Source organism: Gadus chalcogrammus, chromosome 13, assembly GCF_026213295.1.
Source record: "Gadus chalcogrammus isolate NIFS_2021 chromosome 13, NIFS_Gcha_1.0, whole genome shotgun sequence".
Lineage (NCBI taxonomy): Eukaryota > Metazoa > Chordata > Actinopteri > Gadiformes > Gadidae > Gadus > Gadus chalcogrammus.
In genome coordinates this window covers 11,226,735-11,252,313 of record NC_079424.1, presented here as the reverse complement: position 1 = coordinate 11,252,313, position 25,579 = coordinate 11,226,735, and the positions used below count along the sequence as shown (strand labels likewise).

Sequence of the window (25,579 nt, the reverse complement as noted above, 5' to 3'; positions counted from 1 at the left end):
GGGGCTCACGGCGCACAGTACCGCCGCGTGCGCCCAGCCCAGCTCCTTCCCAGAATCCCCGGCGAAGAAGGCCACGTCAGCGAACTGCACGCCGCGCTCCAGCAGCCACTGCATGTCCTGGGAGAAGCTGGACTCCTCCACCCGGATCGGAGGGAGGCGGGCTGCGCCGCAGGAGGGAGGTGCGGGGGGGGGGGGGGGGACGTCGGAAGGAAGGCGTCGGGGTACAAAAAGGGAAGGAGCAGAAAGAGGGGAGTGGGCGGGGCGAGAGGGGAGGTTTAGAGAGATGGAGCATCGTTCTGGAACAATCAATGGCACAACACACATCCTCCCCTCCACTGGTGACCGTTAAGGAGGAGGAGAGGACGGATGGATGCGGAGACATAAACGGCGTGAGAATAATGAGTTGTGGAACAGGGAATACTGTGATGTCTAGCCAACAAGGAGGAACCGAACGGGGGGCTGTGGATGTGAGAGGAGAAGGGGACGACAACCCTTGGCAAAACCAGAGGTGGAGGGATGAGCCGGATAAAGATATATAGAGGCGTGAGACAAAGACAAGGAGTTAAGTACATAATGATGCATGAAGCGAGGTGCTTCGGCAGGCCCAGAGTGAGGAGGTCTTACAGGTAATGGCCATGTAAATAATAGCTCCCGCAGCAGACCTCATCTCCTTTTTAACGGTCCCTAAAGCGTGTCGCTGAACCATTGCCATATATATATTCAGGGCTGGCTCCGGAGCACCGGATCTCATACAAACCTACAATGGAGTGAAACCTACAAATGGAGACGAAGAAGCCGTTGCTGCCAGCGCACTGCCCTCTGTGATGTTCAGGGTCACGGCGCCGGGCTGAGATAGACTCAGTGGACGGATCGATATTACAGCACCTCGAGAACGCAAACAGATTAACCTATTTTGTGATTTAGGAACAGGGAACCCATGGGGGCTCTCCTTGGACGGCGCGGGCAGAGGGTACGGCGGCTGGGGAGCGGATTAGAGACCAGCGCGAGGGGGAAGGTCAAACCGTAATTCAAATAACCATTTGTTTGAGGAACAACAATTTGAACGAGAGAGACGTGCGCTAGACGCCTCCGCCTCTCCTCGCTCCCCTCCCCCCCCTTCCCTCTGCCAGAAATGGCAGGGATATGCCCTTGAGCAAATCACTGAGAGCGAAGCGGGCAGTTACTCTTGTCGATTTTAGACTGGCTGGGAAAATGTCAAAATGGTGGGTGGCGTCATGGGGTGAATGGGTCTAACAGTGTGCATGTAGAGAGGAAACGAGCAGGCGAGAAATAGCCAGTCTCAGCAAAAGCACTCCCCTGCTTCATAAAGGTTTATCCTTTTATAGTTTCATCGTTTTATAGTTATCATTTTATCATCAGAGATGACATCAGAGAAAGATTTATAATTTAGACCTAAGAGGTATACCGGTATATTTTGCAGTTGCTTTGCCGTTCCAAATGAAATGATCAAGTTCAGCAAAGTTCATATATTTCACACGTTTCATCACTCATTTCATAGCTCTTCAAACTCAACAAATAATAATACCCTCAGAAATACGTCCTGTGGGAGACTATTATGTCTTAATGCGCAAGCATAGAAACATTGTGTGTAGAGCTGTATCTCAGAGTAGAGGGAGCACCATATTGACCTCTGACCTGGTTGTTCCAAGTGAGGAGGCTGTGGTTCATTCACTTTATTGACACGCCTCTTATCTGGTCTCTCTTTGGCTTTCTGCTTCAGACACTGGATCATGAAGAACTCCAGCTGGGGACGAATCAAACATAGGAGAATACAGACTTGGTTAGTTTGAGGAGCAACCAACAAGCTTTGCCGTTGGTGTTCAACGTTATTTACTATTGTTATGTAAATATCGATGCCTCTTTGTTTATTTAATGCTGACGACCATTGAGCACGAGTCACCAGTGCAAAGTTTCTGCGGGAATAAACAATAATTACGTGTCCTGTGTATTACGCCAGGCTCAGGAACTGTAGCATTTAAAGAAGAGCAATTCCTACCTATTGAAATGATTCACATGTTCACAATCTGATAGCTTACATTTTAATCAGATCTACCTTCATCTGGTTACCCAGGTCTGGAGCTTCAGCCTCGTTATCAATAATTTGCACCTTAATCACTTAAAGGTAACATATTATACCACCTAATGTGAGTGTGATTAGCCATTACAAGCTGTTTTGAAAATCTGCCTCTTCTGACATCACAAGTGGGCGTGTCCGCCTAGATGTGTGCTACCAGCCTAACCAGTGGACTTTAGTAAACGTTGCTCATCTATCTTATTTATCACAACCACACCTGGTAGTATAATATGTCCCCTTTGATATTTTCACTAGGTCATAATGCTGACATAAAATGGGAGATCGTCCAGTGTGTTTGGGCATCACAAGGAGGCCCAGAATAAGAGCAGCACCCACCACACTGCCAAAGTAGCGTCCCACAAAGACGTGGTTGAGTGAGGGCAACTCCAGGTAGGTGGCCCCCAGGTCCCGGGACAACTGGAGGCCCTCGCTGTGGGGCACACAGCTGCTCCAGTCGGAGGCACACAGGGGACAAGTACAGGGGGGGCCCTCGTCTGGGGGCCACAGGAAGGAAGAGGAGGAGGAGGAGGAGGAGAGGGAGGAGGACAAGAAGGAGGAAGAGGAGGAGAAGAGGTAGGAGGAGGAGGACAAGAAGGAGGAACAGGAGGAGAAGAGGGTTACACATGTATAAGGGGTACTTTTCATATGTTCTCTCAGTTTTACCTTTTATTTAACCAGGTTGTTCTCATTGAGATTCAACAACTCTTTTAGAAGATAAACCCCGGCCAAGACAGCCGCAGCAGACAATAAAATGCACTACACAACAACATACAACAGGGAATCATTGAGTCGGGCAGAGAAGAAGGAGCCAAACGTACGAGGCCAGACCGTTGCATTGATCTGCATCCGTTTCAGTCCCAGCTTCGACCATTGACTTATTATTCTGTCAGTGGGACAGCTGCCTCAGCCTCATCTTGTGTTCTAGCTCGTTCAAAGACGAGGGGGGCCGGAATACTATTCTGTTTCAAAGCATTTCATCAAGTTGCATCAAGGAACCACTTTTTTAAGTAAGGCTGGCCCTGGTTTAAGCAGGCAAGAGTCTTGCGTTGGTAATGCTTAAACCCCATGAACTAGACCAGGACAAAGATCGTCATGAGGGGTAGAGAGCTCCTGTCATTGTTGCTGAGGATGATGCTGATAACCTGAGATCAAATCTCCTATTGTGTGCAACAAGGTCCTTATCGTGTACACCAAAACCAAAACAATGAAAAAAGCCTTCAGCGATGAAAGCGGTTAAACATTCCCAAATGGGACCTGACTGAAGTTGAAACAATACCCATTCGCTATCTCCGGTATGTTTGACATGGGTTAGGGTAAGACAATGACGATAATGGCAAGGCGAAGATTCACCCTCGGATTCAGCAAAAAGCTTGATTAATCTGGCTCCGCACATTAGCACTGTATGTGCCATAGCGTGCGTTCATTGAGAGGTTTCGTATGCACGGTACATCCAGGGCTGACAACGCAAGGGGAAAATTAGAGCGATTAAGCTCGAGGAGAATTCCGCTATGGAGAGATTGCACAAAGGAAGAGGCAGCCTGAGGATGGCAGGAGCCGAGTGAGGGAGCTAGAGAGAGAGCGAGAGAGAGAGAGAGAGAGAGAGAGAGAGAGAGAGAGAGAGAGAGAGAGAGAGAATAGAGAAAGAAAGAGCCACACATACAGCTCAGTGATCAGGCTTTGGAAGATTTTTTGCGTCTTAAAAATCGGCCAGCCTTGTTAGACTGAATGTGTGTGTGTACATTTATGTGTGTGTGTGTGTGTGTGTGTGTGTGTGTGTGTGTGTGTGTGTGTGTGTGTGTGTGTGTGTGTGTGTGTGTGTGTGTGTGTGTGTTTGTGTCTGTTTGGGGGAGGTGTATATATGAGTGTTTGTGTGTGCGTTTATGTGTGTGTAAAAAGAAGAGGCGGGGAGGGAGAAACCTGGAATAAATTGTCCAAGACTGATAGACTGTGACTGGGCATCGCTCTGACATCATGACTCTGTGCATTGCGCGCCATGTGAGGGTATGCGCGTGCGTGTGAGCTTTAATGGCCACATTAGCGCTACGTTATAGAGCATCCTCTGCTCCACTGGCGCCCCTGGGTGCTCTAAATCCGTCAGCAGGAAATGGTCGACGATCATCCGTCGGTCTCAACGCTCATCACAGGGGGAATCACTTGGAAAAGCTCATAGCCGGCAGAAACACAATAGAGACGGCCTGCGTCCCTCACCTCACCTCGCCAATGTCTGTTCCCTCCGCCCTCTCTCTCTCACACCAAAACATTTCTCCCCGTGCAGCAGGGTGATCAGCTCAGCCTGCCCTTGCAGATCTCTATCTCATGCAGGAAAGATTAAAATACATTGCCACTGGGTTTGCTTGCTCACGGGGTTCATAAAGGGGTCTATGTTGTTTGGTGCCAGCGGCAGCCGGATAGACGTTTTATCAGGTTAAGTAGAGCTGACGTTGAACAGCATGGCCACAGGAGGCGGGCCCGTTACTCATAAACCTGCACTTTGGTGTTTATTGAACTCTCGGCCTGTCTGTGATTGTGTGCCTATGTGTTTGTGAATGGCTGTGTGTGCGGGGCTTGTAATATCCTCATAAATAGATGAAGGTGATGCCTTGCACCGGCTTGTTATCCCCACAAATATGCATTAGAACCGGCAGGATGACCAGCGATCAAATTGTCAGTAGATCATTATCATTATGTTGAGGACAAGCTAAAGGACAAACGCCTCATACAGCATTGAGGCGTGACTATAATAAAATCCCTGCCAGGTTGAGACAGCAGATTGTAGCAACCCCGAAATCCAATCCTGATTGTACCAATGACACTGGTGACAAAGGGACTGCTTGTTCAAAGATTAGGACGAAAACAAAGGCAGGCAGCTCATTAACAACGCAGGTAGATCGAATTTGGTCCCAGACATCCATCCCTTAATGCCAAGCAAGCGCTTGTGGGACTCATACACTCATACATTGTGGGCTTTTTCTGAACCTTGTAATTATACAAGGGCATCTGCTGATATACAGTTAACGTGACTAGAACAATGTAATCCATAAAGGAAGAGAGAGAGAGAGAGAGAGAGAGAGAGAGAGAGAGAGAGAGAGAGAGAGAGAGAGAGAGAGAGAGAGAGAGAGAGAGAGAGAGAGAGAGAGAGAGAGAGAGAGAGAGCAAAAGAGAGAAAGGGAGAGTGAAAGAGAGAGATAGAGAGGGATGCTGCCTAGGGCTAACGTGTGGTCGTTCTTCCCTCAGCTCCCTGGAGCCCTGAGATCGATGAAATATCGTTGCGCTCACCGTGCAGACGTGCTCCCACGGCGACCAGGATGACCGGCACACCCCAGTGCCTCAGGAGGGGGCGGAGTCTGGGCGCGTAGCCATTCCTCACCTGCTGGAAGGCCAGCTTGTCGTTTACAGAGTACTTAATGACCAGAATGTCCGCCTGCTCAAGCACACTCCGCACGCTCGCCCAATCACTATCCAGCAGGTCCTGGTGGAGGTGATGTAGTAGGTGGTGGGGGGGGGGGGGGGGGGGGGGGGGGGGGGCGTAGCATGGAAAGATTAGATGGAGTTTAAGAGCAGTTTAGCGTAACAGAAAAAAACACAGCATTAATCTACGCCATACGACTCTGAACTCAATTCTCCCCCCTTATGTATCTGCCTATATGTCTCCCTATTTCCCCTCGTTCCGGGATATAGATGCATTACATAATATCAGAATTAATTTTTCCTGCTGAAAGCAAGATTACGGGCAAACCGTTGCAAGCTTTGAACAGAATCGTGTTTTGGAACAGTTTAGCAATTATATATTTGCCATGATAAAAACGAATGGACGGAGGCACTTCAGTCACCATCATGTCAACAATGGAACGAAGGGGGGCGTCACAAAGGATTGGTTTAAAAGGATCAACAGTTTTTCGTTTATTTCACACATACGATTTATCATTAACCACTGTTTGTGAGTTGAGGTCATGCGCGTGCCCTGATTCCTGCTGGAATGACGATCATTCACTAAAGAAAGAGAGCGTTGTCGTGCAGATGAGAGTCTGCATCCCAGCAACGGCAGCAGCCTTGAGTTTTTGAACATCCTTTGAGCCACGGCTGCAGACTCAGAAGTGGAAAACAAAAAACAAAAACCAGCAGCTCCCTGACTCACGCTCCCAGCACAGACTAAAATACCCTGCCTGCTTTCATTGCATGCTCCGCCGTCTTGGCCTGTCCTGACCTTCCTCCATCGCACCGAATCAAATAAGAAAATAAAACCTGCCGCGCGATCTTAGATTAATGGCTGGAATCCAGATACGATTGCCCGGAGAAAGAGAGAGAGACAGAGATAATAGAGGAGCACAGGAGTGAATGATTTCATAAAGGACAAAATGATTGGCCTGTCAGGGAAAAGGATTGGATTGAAAAGTCGTGTCTATCTAGTCTGTCTGATTGTCTGATCGTCTGATCCATCCATCTATCCTTTTATCCATCCATCCATCCACCTGAGCAACACGTCCGTCCGGACCCAGGCAGCCGCCTCTTACCCAGCTGGGGCAGTCCCGCACCACCACGCTCACATCCCCAAAGACCTGCGAGGTGTACTCCATGAAGGCCGGGTGGTGCAGGCTGTTCTCCAGGTCGTGGGGTCCCACCACTGCGCCCTGGCCCAGGTAGCTCCACAGCAGGCCCCCTTGCAGCTGGCCCTGACCCATGGGTCCCTCCTCCCCGGGGCCCACAACCCCAGGGCATTCGCTGCCGAGGGCCACGATATGAATGGACCTGAAACAGCACACCAGCGGCCAGACATAACCATGGGGGGGGGGGGGGGGGGGGGAATGAATGAATGTACAACACAGGCAAAACAATGATCCATCCGAAGCACTGAAGCCGGTCCAGAGGTTTGGCGTGCGTGTGGATGGCGCTGGGATGCACACAAGTGATTTATAAATCGGATGCCAAGCCGCTCTCTGTCCTCCCTTAATGTTAATGTGTATCACGCGGACAGCGCATCAAATCATTGAGAAATAACTAGCAGTGATGTGAAGAATGAAAGAACTGTAACATAGGATAGGCTTAACCGTATGTCTTTTTTGCCATTTTGGTTACACTTCACCGCATTTGATTATAATTGATAATTACAACACAAATTATAATAAGTAATATGATAATGAATAAAACATACATTTTGCAATTATAATAATTAGTATTATTGCATGATTATTGCATTGTTATTGTATTATTATATTAATATATTCGGGGGAAAACCGCGTGTATGAAGATACATCTGAATGAGATTATCCATCCATTATCTTAAAGCAACTTACATTGTGGGGTTTTCTCTCGGCTCTACGCCGCGGAGCACGTTCTCCACGGTGCGTTTTCACATGAGTCTGCAGTCAAAGGCTTTTCCGCAATGAGTCGCGGTTCCGCTTGCTTTCTTAATCCCTCTCATCTGTGGCATGTGCTCGTTGAATCACGGCCGGAGAGTTTCGCAGCTCACTCGCATGTGTGCCTCTCTTTCGAATCATTAAAGCGAACCTTTTGGAGAAGAAAGCCCCCCAAAAAATATGTCCTGACCGCAGATGCGCACCGGACCGCCGCCTGGCGAGTCTGCTGTCCACCGCGCTTCGTTTCAGCCGGTTAATAACATCAGGCGGTCACTATGCTACACAGAAACAAGTTGTCATTCGCTTAAAGAAAACAGAAAACGACGCTGAACCAAATATCCTTGCACCTCGATGTCCCAGTCCATGCCAAGGGTTATTCCGTAGAAGAATGAAGCCCCCCCCCCCTCCCCCTGTAAGTATTTCTGGCAAAGTGTAATAAGTAATAAATAATCAGGCTCGGAGAGCGAGGCAGCGAGGGAGAAATGGGACTGAGAGACAGACAGAGCAGAGAGCAGAGCACCCTAAGAGAGGGCTCGCGCCTGACTCAGCACATACACACACAAGCACACACGCACACACGCACGCACGCGCGCACGCACACAAACAAGCGCGCACAAACACACACACGCACACAAACACCAGTGCCATCGGGAAAAAACTACGTTATTGTAAGCTACCCCTTTGGAGCGACTCGACGTCGAATAAATCCAGCTATTTTACTGCTCCACACAAATGTAGCCAATTGCTGTAAACTCCTTTTCATTGTTTGTTGGCTCCGAATTAAAGGGACTGGACTGACTGCTTGTTGTAAAATAAGACTGCCTGACAATGGCAAAGGATACTTCAGATGCCATGCCTTCACACAATAATTCAGGCCAGTTCAGACAATTCAGTTCCCTACTGCAAAGTAATTACAGAGATGTGCAGAACCAGTTTGAATATGTGGATCATTTAGTATCTGGAGTCAAACAATAGTTGTGCTTGATGTCCCATGAGGTAATTTATAGGCCTGTATTCAATTATGTCTTGAAAGGTCAGTGTACCTACTTGGCTTGCAGACCAGCTATGATTTGAAGGCATGTGGAGTTGTGCTTTAAATGTCTGTTCAGAGTCCCGCCCGGCCCTTAACGGCCATGAATTATGAACGACGCACAGTCATCCGGGGCCAAACGGCCCGTCAACAGCTGTTTGTGCTGCGCTACCTTACATGCTGAGGCCATAATGGGAATACATGAACACAGGAGCAAGCAGCGTCCTGCATTACTCCACCTGCTGTTGTGTCTACTCGCTGACCCCCTCCGTCTGACCTCATGCAAAACGTCCATCTGGTGGCTGATCTAACCCACCCCTTCGCAGGTTGGTTTTGTCCTGCAAGTCAACTTTGTTATTCTTAATGTTCCTCGTTCAGCCGTAGCCCTAGGTCTGGTGCGTGTGTGTGCATAGTGTTTTACATGTCAAATGGTTTGTTTGTGTTCAGAGAATACCAGAGAAAAGCGCAGTACCTGCCTCGTGAACAGGGCCTCTACAGGCCTGTTGCAGCCCATGGGCGCCGGAGAGCCGGAACACAATCTCTGCTTTCTTTTTGCCAGCTCATCGATAAGTCCAATTATATTACAAGATGGCCCAATTTCCTTTACTTTCATCAAATGACAAGGAGACTTCTATGGCTGTGTGGATTGTGAGCATCCTAGACATAATTATTTATGGTGAGGGAAATGCATTATGCATGAGGGATATTGGTATTCCTCTGGCTGCGGCAGTGCATCCATATCCCATGCATTTAGCAACACCCCGAGACTCTTCGACTTTTTCAACTGCAGATGTCTTAAGCAGAACAGAACATTTTACTGGGAAAAGATACAGGTCAACATTCACTTCATTTATTAATGAATACACAATGTCCAATATCATCAAATCCCAGATCCACAGCATCACTATCAAGTAGGGATGAACCGATATGGAATGTCTTTATCCATCATGATCACTATTGATTACTTTCAAAACAAACATAGCTGCATGGGAGCACATAGACAATTGATTAATCTGTTTTCTTCCCTGCAATATTAATGAGTTAATACCAGCCAGTAATGTCAACCATTGTCATGCCGTCTACAGATATCAATTAGAAACATCGGTATTGCCTAAATATTGCTTCCTCCGTACTATCGGGATTTCTTCTCCTGTAAGGCTTTAGCTGCTTTGGCTGCTTTGGCCGCCTCGATGCTGGCCCTCTGCACCTTGCCCCTCTCTCCCTGGTAGAAGTCTGAATCCAGCCGTTGAGGGTCTTCTGACAGTTTGACGTAGACCTCCCCGTTGGCCTCGGTGATCGAGTGGACTCTCTGCTTCGGGCCTTTAGAGAGCCACATGGCAACCGGGGATTTCTCCTTGGGGTCGTAACCTTCCTGCAAGAAGGTTACAACTTTGAAAACTAACAAATAAACAACAAAATTCTCTTTCAAAATGTATTTTACCTGGGGATGTTGCAACTGAATTGTGTGAGGGCTTTGCATTTCTAACTTGGACGTGCAAAGAAATTTTACTTTATTAACAAGTTTAACTCCCCCCTATCGTGGGGATTTAGCTTAAAATGTCCACTGGATAGATTAAAAGCAAAAAAGAGTTAAAAATGTTATAAAGTACACAAGTACACAAATCTATGGGAACTCTTACCTCAATGTCACCAGTCTGCAGAGCTCCTGCCTCATCTGTTTGAAATGGGACACAATAATCACTGAATTGCAAAGTAAGCAAACCTTTCTTGAGGATCTTAACATTTTGCTGACTGAATGCACCTTACGACTGTTAGACACATCCGGCCATAGATAACAAGGTTTTTGAGGTTATCAGTGATAAACAACAAGATCATATATTAAGCCATGGTATTTTGGATGCTTGTAAGGCACAAAAAGCAGGGAAAGGTTATGGTCATTTTAGGTTTCGGTAAATCATGATAAGGTTTTGGGTTTTTGGATTATAAGTGACAAATTATAAGAAGGAATGATGACAATTAATTGACTAGGACTGCAAGCAATCACACAAGGTATTCAAAGCCCACACACCGCCTATCCCAGCGGCAGCATTTTTGAAGAGTTACACACACACTTACAAACACATGCACACACAAGCACCCACACGCACGCAGCCACGCACACACACGCAAGCATACTATTGCACACATTGCAGCCACACTGGCACACACTTACAAACGCTCACACACACAATTAATTAATAACTGTTCTCTTCACCCCCCCCCCCCCCCCCCCCCCCCCCCCCCCCCCCCCCCCCATCTACAACTAAAAGCAGATGAGCCTGATCTTTTTCAAACGTGGTTCCAAAAGTTACTCACGATAACAGTAAGAGTCCATAGCATAGAAAGTTTCCAGGTGGTAGATGACCAACACATCTCTTCCCTCTAGTGTTCTGAGGGAGCGTTTGGCCTCAATCAACTCCTCTCTCATCCCCACGAAGTGGGCCTCTCCTCTGGCATCCTTCTTCCCTTCCATGGCACGAGACAATTCTCCAAAAAACAGGCAGCAATCAAACATACATATATATATATATGATTATAAATGTGTTATATTATTTCAAAGCACTGCTAGAGCACAACTTTTCTTTCTTGAAGGTATCCAAGGTTTGCCTGTTCTCAGGCTCATTGAGAATATTGCATTATTGACAGACCCTGTTCATTTTTATTATTATGCGTTGTTGATAAGGTCATAACAAATAATCCTACCCAGCCTAATTTTTTAGGAAATATATTTGTATTCGACCAAAAACCTAAGAAGCATACATTTATCCTAGTTCTCGGTCAGTACCCAAGTTCTGCGTACCGATAGAGAAACCATTCGTTACATCATCTTAACATAGTGTGACAGAGATGATGCCAGGAGATACGGCTGTATATCTGTCCGCTTTTCCAACACAAGTATTGGGCTTCTAGTGATCACAAAATCAGAGCAAACTATGGATAAAAATAAAGTGATGTTAAACCCAAAATATCTCAATGCTGTAAACCATATCATATCATAACCATATCTGTAATGTATATAAACACATACATACCAAAGTGGTATGTACCAGAAAGAGTAATGAACTTTTGAACAACAGGAACACCATTTGGAGTTGCCTCAAGCTAAACTAGAGAGTAACATACTATGTAAGAACTACTCCAGAAATGTAAGAGTCATGGTACTGTATAATAATGCTCTTCCACTGACACTTTCTTGCCTAGTACTGTAATAACAATTGTAATAACAATAACAATTATTTCCTGTTTTCAAAAGTTTGGTTTCTTTACCTTGGCACTCAGCAAAGCAGTTTCCTCACCAAAGGCCAACAAGAGCTCTGACAGCATTTGGGGAAGGAGGCCAAACACTGAGTTCATCGTTATCTGTAACCCCCAGGCAGGTATACGATGACTATACTGCGTAAATGTCTTATCACTTTCTGCCAGAGGCTCGCAAACCGTCCAACAAAAATTTGTTGATTCGTCATAATCCACAATTTAATTCAGTCTATGGATTTAACACATGAATCACTTAAATTAATTTCCATGCGCTTTCAATTGGTAATCAACACACATAAATGGTCATATTTCTTATCCTTATTCAATACCATTCCTATAACGCTATTAATACTATACTTTACTATATCACATATACCATTATTATGCAAGAGAAAAGTGGACCCAATATTTTAGTTTGCTTTGCGAGCCGGAATTATTTCTCTGTTACCCCCTAGTTTCTTCCAACCAATCAGCTTTCGGAAGCTGACTGAAGCGTTGGTCAGTAACGCAAAGAACCTAAACCGCAGTAAAAACAGAGCCGTATCAAAATAAATCATTGTAAGTTATAAGCCTTTGTATAATATAAACATAATTTATACAATTAAAAGGAGATGCTTTATAAAAGTAGCATATATCTTTGCGTCAAACAAGCACTATCCGGTGTTAACAATACTGGTGTCATCTGAATCCATGTGCCTGGATTCATCTGACTTTTTAGTTTGCTCTTTTTGAGGAGGTAACATTGATCTGGATCAGTCTCTTTGGGAGTATGCTTTTAGTGTGCCTATCGTTTAATTAAACGACACTACGTGACGATACTATACTCGTCAAAAACTCTTCGAAATACATACTTGTCATTAACCTTTTTGATAAATTAATTCAGTATTTACTTATTATATTGTCAGATAAAGTATTGGCACCTACAGGCATACAGACATATTGACTTGAGCTTTTATGTTCTAACAGGATGGCGGCAGTGCGAGCATGTGGCTTCATAGTGTTCCGTCGCTTAGCCAGGTCTACACCTCCTCCAAATAACATTGAGTACCTTCTCTTGCAAACCTCCTACGGAGAACACCACTGGACCCCACCTAAAGGTATAACATATTAGGCGGGCCTATGTGAAATGTTCAAACCATACCACTATCAACCATACAACCAAACAACTATCACTCCAACCGTCTCTTATCTCTGATATGGCCAGGTCACGTAGACCCGGGGGAGGATGACCTCACCACAGCCCTGAGGGAGACCCAGGAGGAGGCAGGCTTGGAGGCCAAGCATCTTCGGGTGGTTGAAGACTTTGCAAAGGAGCTCCGTTATGAGGTGCGGGGGAAGCCCAAGGAAGTGTTGTACTGGCTCGCCGAGCTGAGAGACCCAGAGGCGACCGTGACTCTGTCTGAAGAGCACCAGGACTACCGCTGGGCCCCTCTGGAAGAGGCCTGCTCCCTGGCACAGTATAAAGACCTCCAGGACACCTTGAAGGCAGCACAGAAACACCTTACCTAAAGACACTGCAGAACACTAATAGAGGACCTATGGAGAAGGAGATCATGAAGTAGAATAAATCATGTTTGACTGAATAGGCAAGCTGACCAACTGGGAAAACATGAGAATACGATTCATGTGCCAGTCCTATTATAACATTTCTGCTATTGTGGGTTCTATGGTTTCAGTTTTTATTGATTGTTGGAAGTTAATTTCCGCAACTACTATCACTGTCTAACAAGTGTTAGAATGGTCCTTTTTACATTTCGGTTCATTTAAAATAACACAATATAGTTACTGGCTGGACAATACTAGCCTTGTGAGACTATCCTGATTGTCTTTTGCATTTGGCAATATGCGAAACCATCTGCAGAAAGAAACCAAATGTGAACTTGTGTGATCTGGATGGTCTCACGAGGCTAGTACAATGCTCTAGTCATTGGGTTATATGATAATATCAAATGTAATGCTGTTGAGCTACTGACATGTTGCCTCACACTCTTCTTTTGCAATAATCTGTCTACTCGCTAGTAAATAAATTATTTGAATTTATATTTGTTCTACTTTGGTTTTGAGAGCAATGCCGATGCTGCTTGTACATTTCAGTCCCCTTTAATTAGTCACTGCCTAGCTTCTGGGTAAGGACAGGCCATCAAGGAGGAGCAATAACTCCGATAGGATACAAACAGTAAAGACACATGTTAGCAAAATACAGCCCTACTGGGAGTCTGCTCTTCCCCCTGACCGTGTCAGCACCATTTTGCCTGTTTCAAATTCTGTGTTTGCAATATATACAATTATTTATAATTGATTGAAGTATCTATTTAAATTACACAAAAAGCTACATAATGACAAACAAGGTGAAAACCGATTACAAAGTACTCCAATGACAAACTATTTTATTTGGATAAATTGCCAACATTTCACAATAATTGTATGCTGTATGTTTCTTTTGCAATAGTTCCCCCCCTTTATCAAGCCAAAACCCCTCAATGCATTGTCAATTTCCAATGGCATGTCAGTAAAATGCTGACGCTAAAATCACAAACAAAAACCCAACAATGTAGTTCATACAATATAAATCTCATGTGACATTTTTTATCCTCGCAAACAAAACGGATTGAAACAGACGATCAAAGAAGGCCAAGTGAACACATAAGATTGTGGGGGCCTACATCAGTTCTCAGTCCAATAAGTGTGTAGACTTCATCCTCAAAAGGGCATTTAGGGCGCAGAAAACACATGCTCCAAATACACACTCATGGATGGAAAGAACTAAGTGAATCCACCTTCGACCTACCCCAAAAATGGATATATATATTTTCCATATACACTTTCAAATGTTGTTTTTTTCAAATAAGATACTAGTGTGCGTGTAGTGGGTGTGTTTATGTGTGTGGGGTGTTGGGAACCTTTTCATGGTCTCTACATTCTAAGGAAACAAAAAAAACAAAAAGGCAACAAACGAGTTACAAAAAAGGGTGACTTCTAAGATATAACATTTCCTCTTTTTATTAGCTAAGCCGAAGACCAGCCCTAAAGAGGAACTACTGCTGGCTCTACTCTCTGAATATAACATGGACATGGGTTGTGAAAATGTGTTCTCTTAATGCTCATCAGTCCTCCCATGAATTGACATCAGTCTTCTGCTCTTGGGCGAGGAGGAGATCCATAGCATGCAGTCAATCCCTGTAATGTGAATGACCACTGGATCCACAATTGGCCCAATTCGGTGAGCAGGAGTTCCTTCCTCATTCACCTTTGTGTCCCAAATGCGGTGAGCAATATGGAAGATAAAGCATTTTGTTTCACAGTCAAGAGTCACAAGATCCATTTTCAGGAATTCCAGGAGAACAAGGAGAGAACCTTCTACATGCATCAATCCCTCTATAGCACTTGAAAGTTTGTCGATATTTGTCGAGCAACTGGATTTCCTTGGAAGTAAGTCCATCCATATGTGTATGCGGGTGTGTGTGTGTGTGTGTGTGTGTGTGTGTGTGTGTGTGTGTAATAAAAAGGTACGCCAGGTCCTTGGCTCTGCAAAATGTTATGACTAGAATCAAAATGTTTAAAAAAAGAAGCGTCAAGCAGGATAACTAAAAACAGAGCATGGCTTTCATTGTTAGGATTATACCTTTAACATAATTAGTCACATTGTGATTCTCAATTCAGGCTGAAGAGAGATTTCAACTAAACCAGTCAAATCCACGCCCGTGCAGGCTGCCAGAAACGGTTACAGAACACAGGCCATGTGAAAGGTTTGTCCAGTTATCCAACTGGACAAACCATTGGGGTTAATTCAGACAATTCTAAGGTGACAAGATGTTCAACCAGTTGAAGAAGAGGCAGAGTGGAGTAATGGCATGAGTAAAAGTCCAATAATAGAAGGTGCACACAAAAAAAGCAATTTGTACTTTTGTTCAGATTGATTGCAATAAATGTTTGAATGTTAGTTTCGGTCACTCAACATACGTTATTCTGTCCTGTTTGGGGTAACAATGTGTTGGCTTAATTAAAGCACAAAAAGTAACAATATTCTTGGGACTTGAATGGAATCGAAAAGTTCACATAGTGCAAAGTTTCGTTAAATGGCCAGATTTTTGACTCGCCAAGAACGAAAAAAATTGGCTATTCTGGACCGTGAGTTACTCAGTCTACACTTATCGGTGGTGGGATACTGTATACATTTTTTATCATGAATCCCTGTCCTCGAACAACACCCACAGAGACAAAAGTAAGAGGAAAATGAAGGTGAGGAGGCGTATAGTTTTTACTTTGACTTATTCCTCTCCTGGCATAGAGTCTGCAGAGGCCCTGAGGTTTAAGAGGCAGAGACGTGAGGTTTAGGTTCACCTGGGATACTCCATCCAGTGTCAGGAGAGCTCACCGTCATGTTCTTCACATTGTCCTTCCTCATATCTTCTTTTCCTTATGATGTGATGTGAAGTGGGAGATGTACAGGGGACTGGTCCAGATGGGTGTTGTGTGAAGGTACGTTTTTGTTTGCAGGATGTAGTAGATTGCATCAAATTTGGGACAGAAAGACAAATTAGCTATGTTGAAGAGGCACAAAAAATGACTGACTGAAATGACGACGAGGGAAGGAGATCCGAAAGACAGGACAGATACAGAATGAGTTAGCCAGCCGTTAAGAGGGTCAAGCCACAAACTTTACCTTATTCAGACTCCTGATGAAAACAAACAAATTCAATCAGAGCCAGTCACACAAACCGACTGATACACACAACGACAAGTACACACACACACACACACACACACACACACACACACACACACACACACACACACACACACACACACACACACACACACACACACACACACACACACACACACACACACACACACACTTCAATTTCAAAAGAAATTAAAAAATGGAGGCGGTTGCAGCACGACCAAGAGACCAGTCAGGTCATCATGAATCCTCGTTGCCGGAGTCGTCCTGGTTGTCATAGCGGCGGGTGGACGTGCCGCTACCCCCGGTGGTGCTGGCCTCTCCGCCAGATTCCATCTCGCTCTCGTCCTCGTCATCGTCCTCTTCCTCCATGTCGTCATCGTAGAGGTCGTCGTAGAGCAGGTCCGAGCTGCTGTCCTGGGACGGCACCCTGGTCTGCACGCAGTACTCTGCCAGGGTGGTGGGCACCTTCACCCCGTCGCGCTCCGCCTCTGCTGCTGTGGACAGCACCTGCTTCCTGCCGGGCCGAGGAGGGACAGGTTGTTGATCAACTACACATTTAGCTTCACGTATATACTCAGTTAACACGTGGATCCAGTAGTGATCATGCCACGGAATTCCTCTTTGTCTTAGTTGTGTGGACTTGTGTAAGCTCCCCAACTATCAGGTGGGTTGACTGTAGATGCCGCAATGTAAACATAACCAGCTTGCATTGTCACATTTGATCGATGATCCAAACATTCCTACCCAGCCCCAGTATTTCCCAGTGGTATCATTTCATCATGAAATATAAAAGATATTTAGACCAAATACTAAAATCAATGATGAGATGACTCCTACTATAGCTTCCAAAGGCTTGATTTATATCGGTCTTGTTCTCATATTTATTTATTTTTGCATTTTAATGCTTTATGATAGAGTGAGATAGACAGGAGGTATGAGAGAGCGAGGGGAAGGCATGAAGCAAAGGACCACGGGCAGGAATCAAATCTGGGTTGCTAAGGTAAGGACTGAGCCTCAGCGGTACGCGCTCTACCCGGTAATTGACCAGATAATTTACAATATGTTCTCCTGAATATTTAACATGATCAAGATTAGAGAATTAACAGATATGCATTCTCCTCTAAGATGATTTTACTCAAATTAACTCCAGTATATATATGTAACTAGTAGAACTGACAAATCATAAATAAGGCAGGATATAAATTCCTTCATTGTACGTTTCAGTGTTTAATTACATGTAGCTTAGTGTCTAGATTTGTATTCCCTGATGGCGTATTGCTGTTGGCGTATTACCTGATGATTTCAGCGTATTCTTTATCCTTGCCCTTGCTGTCCCGCCACTTACGAAACATGACGGACGCGTCCACGTTGGCAGGGGAGAACGTGTTGGGCTCATTGAGCAAAGAAATTACACTTAGTAAAATGGTCCTAGGGATAAGAACAAACAAAATGACTTCAGAAAATGTTGCTGTTTAAGAAAAGGTCTATCATCTAAAAACCTTGACCTCTTTTTCTATAGAATATAAATACTAAATGCATACAGTGCTAAAGAGCAGCAAACACCATTTGGAGTCTTATGGCATTTGAATTACATTCGGTAAGCCGTTATTATAGAAAGAGTAATCAAAAGGTTGTGCATCTTCAAATTGGACCACATGACATCCACAAGGGGCACGGACGTAACTGATTAGCGGCGAGATGTTATTACCTAACGTTCTGAGTGGGATTCCATCTTTCTGAAGGAAGTTCTCCACTCTGAGGGTCGTCCACAGGAGGATGCAAGATGGATATGCAAACGTCCCCATTCTGGAAAGACCAACCAGAACTCACAGTCTGAAAAGCTCACAGAAAATATTGCCTTACACAAATCATTAAATCGAATAACGAAAAGTTGTTGTTTGGTAGTATCGTTTCATAAATATAGCGACTGTGAAGGTGTTGTGGAAACAGTAAAAAGATTTCAACTTCACAATGCAGAAACCAACATGATATCAAGACTAATAATGGTAAAATAATGACATAAATTAAAAAACAAATAAGAAATTCTATACTTGGTTACATAATGAATATGAAAAGATTAATTGCATGTTCAAAAAGCTGTCGAACCCATAGGAGTGTTCGAGTTTATATGAATGTTATACCTCGTAGATGTTGGGATGCCACATCTTGGTGAGGAAGCGGAAGGTTGGCGGCGAGTATGGATAATCGATCGGGAACTTGATGTGGGCCTGAAAGGAATCCGATAAAGGTATACGCATCATAGATTACTAGTCTATTTAAATGTGACCATGGCAATATTACTTGTGGATGCAACTTACTACTTGTCATTATCGTTCAATTGACTAAGGTTTTTATCTAAATCTATAATCTCTAGCACGTTAATAATGGCAAATGCCCATGACTATCTGAACATTAACATGGTCAAAACAAATTGTCCTTACATTAGCCTGATTTGTCTAACATGCAGCCGTATCAAAAGACATTCTTTATTTCTAGGGCTAAACCTAGCTTGTGAACCCCATTCACAAGCAGACCATATTGCTCACTTTTCTAAAGGCACACTTTTGCTTAATGTAGAAAACATCCAATGATAACAAATACACATTGCCACAGGCTTTTATACCTTTGGATATAACCCATTGGCCAAATCACTGAATGCAAATTTAAATCAATGTTTTTTCGAGTTTGGCTCACCTTAAAGTAGCCTCCCTCATAGAGTGTGTTTGGTGGACCAAAAATTGCCACCTCCCAGTTGTACAGGTCAGACTCTTCCACCAGTGTGATGCGGAATCCCTCCACTGGCTGCTCCTGAAGAGACTTCAACTCCATCATCAGGGCCTTCTGGGAGCTTGGGGTGGTCTGGTGGGCCATTCTTATCCCACTTCTCACACAAATAAGAACGTTGGAAGAGAAAATAAATAAATACAATCCTTTTCAGATCTGATTCTTACACAAAATTAGGGTTTTACATTAAAGTGTTTGGTTAAATATAAGGGGGGTGCATTCGTAAACAGGGACTACAATTATTCTAGAACATTTGAGGTACATTCAAGCTCAATTAATAACAAAAACATATTCTTAACTGACATAACCACTGAATATTCAAGACAAAATGGCTATGCTATGTAAGTGGCATTGTATGTGATTTAGGGCCTTATGGGGAAAGGCGAAGTTATTGAGCAATGATTACCTGACGTCTTGCTCTTTGATAAGTATTCGTTTCGTTACAGTGGACTACTTGAAGCAAAACTACTTTCGGTCCATAATATTACCTAATCTTGGAAAACGGCAGCGGCAGCTAATGGTGGATTTTCTGTAATGGTCTATGGCTAACGTTATTCCTCGTGTTGTTTCCAAAATTCTTTGTGTGCCAATGTTGACAAATGACATGGAGCTAACACCAATGTAAATCAAGATATCACGGTCATCATTATTGGAATCAACAGTGCCCTGCTTGACATTTTCGTCCTGTTGGTTCGGATCGGAAAAGCGCTCAGCTGATCCCTGCTTGTTTATGTTTGTTTATCTGCTCTCTGGCAGTCTCAACTTCTCCCCACGTCAGCTAAACCCCACCGAGGAACTTCGTTAAAATGGAAGATTTTGTTCTGGCTGTTGTCATCCCGTCCAGCACATCGACCGTGTAGACGCCGCAAATAATCGAGTTTGTATTCGCGGAAGGGGCAGTCAACGAAATACCTGTATTGGCGATTCACTGTGTATTTATCGATTTTTTATTTTCTACCATCGATACTTCCGGCTACCTTTGCGCGTGTCTGTAAACGCACGAACGTTTACTTCTGAACCCGACGTGCGCGCACACTGTCGATATTACCAATCTCTAAAGATAAATATTCTAAGACAAACATATTTAGGATATAATAGTTGGGCTACATAACAAATTGACATTTGACATTTTGTTATTATATATTATATTGTTTAAGATTTTAAATCAAAGTAATAAGGTACAACTACATTACACATCAAATGAGATAAAACGAAAGAGTAAAACAGGATTAATGTGTAATATGAGAGAGACATCTGATTGTGAAAATGTTTACTGCAGTTTTCTTCCAAAACATTTTTGAGGTCGCCGAGGTGTAACTGAACGCACCATTTACACCACTCTGAAAAGTAAGCTAACAATGATCACAGCAGGGATAGGGATTCTATGTATTCAGTTTGACAGGTTATCTGAGGTGTGCATATAAAATATACAACACTACCAAAAAAATGAAAATGAACAGGTGAACCCCACCTTCTTTATATACATTTGGAAAGTACTTGAACGAACCATCAGCAAGCGAAAGAGCTTCCGTCATCTGCGTGAAGCGGTGACGTCAAACAGGAACCCGAGGAAGGAAGGTTGACAAATCAAGATGGCGTTCCACGATGAAGCAGGAAAGAGATTTCAATATAAATAATACTCCTGTGCAAAAACACACTCGAAGCAAGGAGTCATCTCAGCAAGCGACCATTTGGATTTTGGAAGAACAAGACGTGCGGATACTGGTACAATACCTGTGTGTGTAAATGTTGAGTCAGTTTTACATGGGCGGTGGCAGCATTGAGTCAGCCAGACACAACACAACTACTACCACCAGGCCAGCAGCATAGCTAAGCTTTACGCGTCAACGTTTGCGTTTTACCTAAAAACACACATACATTGCAAACATACATTTGAAAGAATCATTATCGTTTACTATAAATGTGGCGAACCATAACTTCTGTGTTCGTCACCTCCTTAAAGGTGAGTACATTTAGTTTCGCTTGTTGCTGATTAAAGCATAACGGAACAACGATAGCTTGTTTTAAGGCGACAGTTTGATAAATGTCCTTATTGTCGCTCTCTGTATATAATATGAGGTAGTTGAGCAAGTGAGCTGGTAGATGGTTGATTGCTCTTTCTGTACAGGTAATCATTACCTAAAGTGCATGGGATGTTTACATTGCATCTAAAACCTTCAAAATCGAAAATGAATCCTCGAGTATGCTGTCATAGTACAAGTGTCCTTGCTAATTCATTTGTTTAACGTTACTATTAATTTTAGGGACCTGGCAATAATTTGACATTTAGTATCAGATTTTAGTTCAATGGACGCAACCTGTTGTATACATCTATTAGCAAATCCCTTTATGACAAGCGAATCACTCAACATGTAATCATTTGTAAGTTATTTATCAATAAGCCGTTTCAATAAAGCACCCTATTTTGCTAGAGCATGACTGAATAAGAAAATTACCTTTTTTAAAAAAAAATAGTAATCTGGAATGCGCAGAGCTAATAAGTACAATTTGAAATGGTGTCTAGCATAATGATGAGCTCGAGCTTTGAATTAGACAACCTTTCTTCTTGCATCAAGATATCCTTTATATAAACTAAGCTAAGATAATGACTTATCTGAATAGGAACCAGTTAAAGCCCAGGGGGTCACAGTGATCTCATGAGATGCACTGATTGAATGTCATATTGATGCTATGTTCTTTTCTATTAATTTCTTAATTTGCTATTTGTTTACAGAATCTCTAAATGGCTGCAAGGAAGTCTGGATCGGACAACTACAACAATGGTTAATATCAATTTAATTTGCTTTAAATTCCTCTGCAGTATTCTTTTAGTTTTCTCTTTCTATCCCTCAATTCATTGTAGTTCAAATAAAATGGGGCCACCCCTTGCCATGAAAATGTTTTTAAGCTCTTGCTAAACTTTATTCTTTCGTTGCCCTACGTTAGGTCCCCTCAGTTACCTGGAAGATGTTCCCTTCAAAATCAACGAGCGGTTCCGCTGCCCTGCCAAAGTTGGGCTGCCTGTTGGGTTCTGTTTACCTGATTGTGGTTCCGTACTGAGTGACCTGCAGGTCTGTTTGCTTTAATAATGGCGTCAAGGAATGTTTATGCTAATCTTGGTTATTTACTGTAATATTGACATTAATTGAAATGACCGGTCAGTTAACCAGTTCTGAACATAATACATTTGCTTGCCTAGCTGACACCACAATAAACAGAATGTTAACAAAATAGGGATCCCACATTCAAAAGCTGTTTGCAAGTAGCGTCTCTTTAGAAGCCGGATACTTTGAACATAAAATATTTAAATTCCATCTTGTTAACCGTTACCTTCTACTCGATGCCGTAGCCTTTGGCATTAGCATGCATAGCTTACCTAGGCTAATTTAAGCGAAAAATATGTAGACACAGTAGTCACAGGTATGTTATGGTGTATCCAAAGTTGTGTCGGTCTGTTCAGTCAGATTTCGTTCTCACCACAAACAGCATAAACAAAACAAAATAATCCAGGGTCATCTTGTATCGATCAGCAACCAAGTCAGATTGATCAGTTGACCTATGCCCAAAGAAACCGAACCAATGAGGGAACTTCACCAGGGTGAGGAACAAATGCTCCAAACAAACAGTGCCCTGAAAGCGCCTTTGGATCCATGGAATTAACGTGCAGGCATTTTGCTTACCACTAGACTATCCTTCTCCCTTATGAGGGAGTCTTCTCTATAAATGCAAATGCGTCCATGTCTGTGCTCGTAACAAATGCTCAGAGGTTGATTGTGGCTAAGCGGCACTGGTTGTATAGTTCCCAGTAGGGGTATTTTTCTCAACTGCCTCCATATGCTTTTCTGCAGTATGACTTCTCCCTGGAGAGGAGAAGTGTGCGTTGGGGACAAGAGCTGGCCGAGGCCCGGGCAGGCGAGGCGAGAGCAGAAGAAGCAGCAGCTGCAGCCAGACAGGAAGCAGAGACCCAGGCTGCCTTGGCCCAGGATGTTGACAACAGAGATGGGAACAGACATTCCGGAAAGGACCAGGACCCCCCACCACCTGCACTCAACCCAGTTCTAGCAGGACTTTGCCACAATGACATCCTCACCCCACTCCCAGCACCGAGCCTGGGGCCTAGGAAGGCCCTGCCCAGCACTCCTTTAGTGCATTGCCTCAACCTGGCTGACTTTGAACGGGAAGAGGACCCTTTTGATAAGCTGGAACTCAAGACTTTAGATGATAGGGAGGAGCTACGCAATATCCTCGAGAGCCAACCACAGCCCCCGCCTCCTCCCTCTATTTCCCCACCAGAGCCTGCCCAGATTCCGCCAGTCGTGCATGGTAGCTCTCCTCCTAACACCAACACCAGCCACCTGGTTAAGCCAGGCTTTGTTCACAAACCGAATGGGTTTGTTGGTCTGATGGACATGGATCGAGCAGGGGGCCCGGGTAGAGGAGCACTGGACTCGGACGATCGACCCTGTAACATCCGGTCGCTTACATTTCCCAAATTATCCGATCCTGGTGACAGTGAGCCAGCTCGCATGGGCTACCACCCTCTTCCAGTCCCAGTTCCCCGACGTAACGTAGTAAATGGCAGCCCACCAGCGTTCCCAAAGACCCATGTGATTGTTCCCCCGGACCCATCCAGCCACCCTAGGAACGGAGCTCCGAAACCGGTATGCAGTTGATTGACTAGTTTAATCCTAAATTGTCTTTAAATAATTATTCAAATGTGCATTGAAATTTAATTATTTATTCATTTGTATTTGTATTTTCTGTCCCCTCTGAAGACCCACCCAGGGGCGGGCACGGGGGGTCTGCCATGCGGGGGAGCTCTTCTCAGCCTGACCCCTAGTGAGCGCCAGTGTGTTGAAACCATCGTTGGCATGGGATACTCCTATGAGGGAGTCTTGCGCGCCATGCAGAAACAAGGGCAGAATGTGGAGCAGGTGGGGTCCCCGCTCAACACATCTGTTATCCCAAACACTACTGTTTGCCTATGTTAAAGCCAACTCCATTTGTTAATCTGCTTCTTAAAGTGAACAATTTGACAGATGATACAAATGCCCTGTAATCCAGGGAATGTGATCTGAACAGGTTCACCTGGTTTAAGAACATCGATTCAGCTATAAACCTAAATCAATTGTGTCACAGGTGCTGGACTATTTGTTTGTGCATGGACGTCTGTGTGAGCGGGGATTTGATGCCATTGCTGTGGAGGAGTGTCTAGAGATGTACAAGTGTTCAGAAGAAAGGTGTGTACTATAATTATAATTGTTGTAGCAAATTGAGTTATAACTATCAACAACATCATTGATATGTTGTATTGTCTAACTGTATTCACTGTTTCATTAAAGCGCCAATGGAACTTTGGCACTCCCAATTAATTAAGGTTTTTTGGAAAGCATGAAGCAAATCGAGTTCAACACTATGTTCATGTTGTGATGCTCAGAATTACAACGCAATATGCACGCCGACCAAAATATTGAATTTGACGCAAACGCATCACAAGGAGAATACACCAGGCCATTGCTTGCTAATTGTCATCCTCGTGCAGTATGACATGACAATGCTTATTTGTGTCAGGGTGCCTACATAGGCTTTCCCCTCATGATCTGTCCCATAGAACTATAGATTGTTATTTTAACCCATTTCTTAGAGCACTCAATGTAAATTGATATAATAAATTGTACCTGCGCGATGCCCTTTAATTGTGTAACACGTTCTTATTTCCCCCTCAGGCCTTGCAGTTTCTTGAGCTGATGTCAAGATTTGGTGAGATGGGCTTTGAGCGAGAGACTATAAAAGAGGTGCTACTGGTCCACAACAATGACCAGGATAAGGCTCTCGAGGACCTGATGGCACGTGCCACAGCCAGCTGAGCCAAGCTGGTTGGGAAGTCAATGCCCAGTGCAAGGCTTGTCTCCCTCGGTCGCTCCCCCCACTCTCCCCCAATCCCTTCCTTATGCCTACCTTAATGACACCAGGCCCACTCACTCTGCTTTTGGAAGGAGAGAGGGCCTTGATTCCCGCTCTGTGTTGAAAACATGCCTCTGTACTTCTTAAATACTGTGTGCCTAGAGCGGAGGAAGTCAAAATGTATTGTTTTTGTCTTTTCCTAAATCCGTGGTTGAATACCACAGTTGGTACTGCTTGATGAAAAGCCAAGATTCTCTTGGCATGGAAACAGTCTGACGCTTTCGAGTTGATCAGCTAGCACTTTCAAAGGCGTGGCATAATTTGATGAGGGCTCTGAGAGCAAACAGAAGGGAATCTGGAGCCAGATTCACACCACACCAGAAGAGGAAAAACAAGTTTCACATACTGACACTTGTCAGTTAACTAAGCTGCATTCTTCCAACGTTCAGTGCAGCATAGGCAGTACATAG

General features: G+C 44.2%; 5 protein-coding genes across 11 annotated transcripts in view; 2 read left to right on the top strand and 3 right to left on the bottom strand.

Moving 5' to 3' along the window:
- The window catches only part of LOC130402620 (rho-related BTB domain-containing protein 3-like), a 21,558-nt gene extending 13,713 nt beyond the window's left edge, over positions 1-7,845 (bottom strand). The window contains exons 1-6 of the mRNA XM_056606852.1: positions 7,387-7,845; positions 6,607-6,841; positions 5,372-5,564; positions 2,432-2,589; positions 1,657-1,765; positions 1-161 (exon numbers count right to left, since the gene is read on the bottom strand). The exon at positions 1-161 is cut by the window's left edge and continues 35 nt beyond it. Of these exons, the coding sequence (XP_056462827.1) occupies positions 1-161; positions 1,657-1,765; positions 2,432-2,589; positions 5,372-5,564; positions 6,607-6,841; positions 7,387-7,388 (858 nt within the window). The 5' untranslated portion in view covers positions 7,389-7,845. The remainder of the gene's footprint in view (positions 162-1,656; positions 1,766-2,431; positions 2,590-5,371; positions 5,565-6,606; positions 6,842-7,386) is intronic.
- Positions 7,846-8,522: 677 nt separating this feature from the next.
- Positions 8,523-12,098, bottom strand: LOC130401634 (Rieske domain-containing protein-like). 3 transcript variants are annotated; one of them, XM_056605537.1, is made up of 4 exons: positions 11,747-12,097; positions 10,796-10,945; positions 10,120-10,154; positions 8,523-9,851 (listed from the first exon to the last, which is right to left on the bottom strand). In XM_056605537.1, exons 2-4 carry the CDS (start codon positions 10,905-10,907, stop codon positions 9,612-9,614), a joined length of 387 nt encoding a protein of 128 aa, XP_056461512.1. In that variant the 5' UTR covers positions 10,908-10,945; positions 11,747-12,097; the 3' UTR covers positions 8,523-9,611. The 3 variants fall into 3 exon arrangements, with proteins under 3 accessions (XP_056461512.1, XP_056461511.1, XP_056461510.1); XM_056605536.1 differs by having other exon boundaries at positions 8,524-9,851; positions 10,796-10,966; XM_056605535.1 differs by having other exon boundaries at positions 8,524-9,851; positions 10,796-12,098.
- An 84-nt stretch (positions 12,099-12,182) lies between these two features.
- Positions 12,183-13,845, top strand: LOC130401635 (bis(5'-nucleosyl)-tetraphosphatase [asymmetrical]-like). Its single transcript, XM_056605538.1, has 3 exons — positions 12,183-12,292; positions 12,701-12,831; positions 12,939-13,845. Exons 2-3 carry the CDS (start codon positions 12,702-12,704, stop codon positions 13,241-13,243), a joined length of 435 nt encoding a protein of 144 aa, XP_056461513.1. The 5' UTR covers positions 12,183-12,292; position 12,701; the 3' UTR covers positions 13,244-13,845.
- Positions 13,846-14,005: 160 nt separating this feature from the next.
- LOC130401632 (ubiquitin-conjugating enzyme E2 R2) lies at positions 14,006-20,197 on the bottom strand. Of its 3 annotated transcripts, none has more exons than XM_056605532.1 (6): positions 19,612-20,197; positions 19,116-19,305; positions 18,563-18,649; positions 18,130-18,227; positions 17,715-17,849; positions 14,078-16,935 (listed from the first exon to the last, which is right to left on the bottom strand). In XM_056605532.1, exons 2-6 carry the CDS (start codon positions 19,290-19,292, stop codon positions 16,659-16,661), a joined length of 774 nt encoding a protein of 257 aa, XP_056461507.1. In that variant the 5' UTR covers positions 19,293-19,305; positions 19,612-20,197; the 3' UTR covers positions 14,078-16,658. The 3 variants fall into 3 exon arrangements, with proteins under 3 accessions (XP_056461509.1, XP_056461507.1, XP_056461508.1); XM_056605533.1 differs by having other exon boundaries at positions 19,116-19,302; XM_056605534.1 differs by lacking the exon at positions 19,612-20,197 and having other exon boundaries at positions 14,006-16,935; positions 19,116-19,301.
- Positions 20,198-20,592: 395 nt separating this feature from the next.
- LOC130401631 (ubiquitin-associated protein 1-like) lies at positions 20,593-25,281 on the top strand. 3 transcript variants are annotated; one of them, XM_056605531.1, is made up of 7 exons: positions 20,593-20,941; positions 21,940-21,988; positions 22,152-22,276; positions 23,054-23,866; positions 23,981-24,139; positions 24,345-24,444; positions 24,930-25,281. In XM_056605531.1, exons 2-7 carry the CDS (start codon positions 21,949-21,951, stop codon positions 25,070-25,072), a joined length of 1,380 nt encoding a protein of 459 aa, XP_056461506.1. In that variant the 5' UTR covers positions 20,593-20,941; positions 21,940-21,948; the 3' UTR covers positions 25,073-25,281. The 3 variants fall into 3 exon arrangements, with proteins under 3 accessions (XP_056461506.1, XP_056461505.1, XP_056461504.1); XM_056605530.1 differs by having other exon boundaries at positions 20,594-21,168; XM_056605529.1 differs by having other exon boundaries at positions 20,596-20,930.
- The last annotated feature ends 298 nt before the right edge of the window (positions 25,282-25,579 follow it).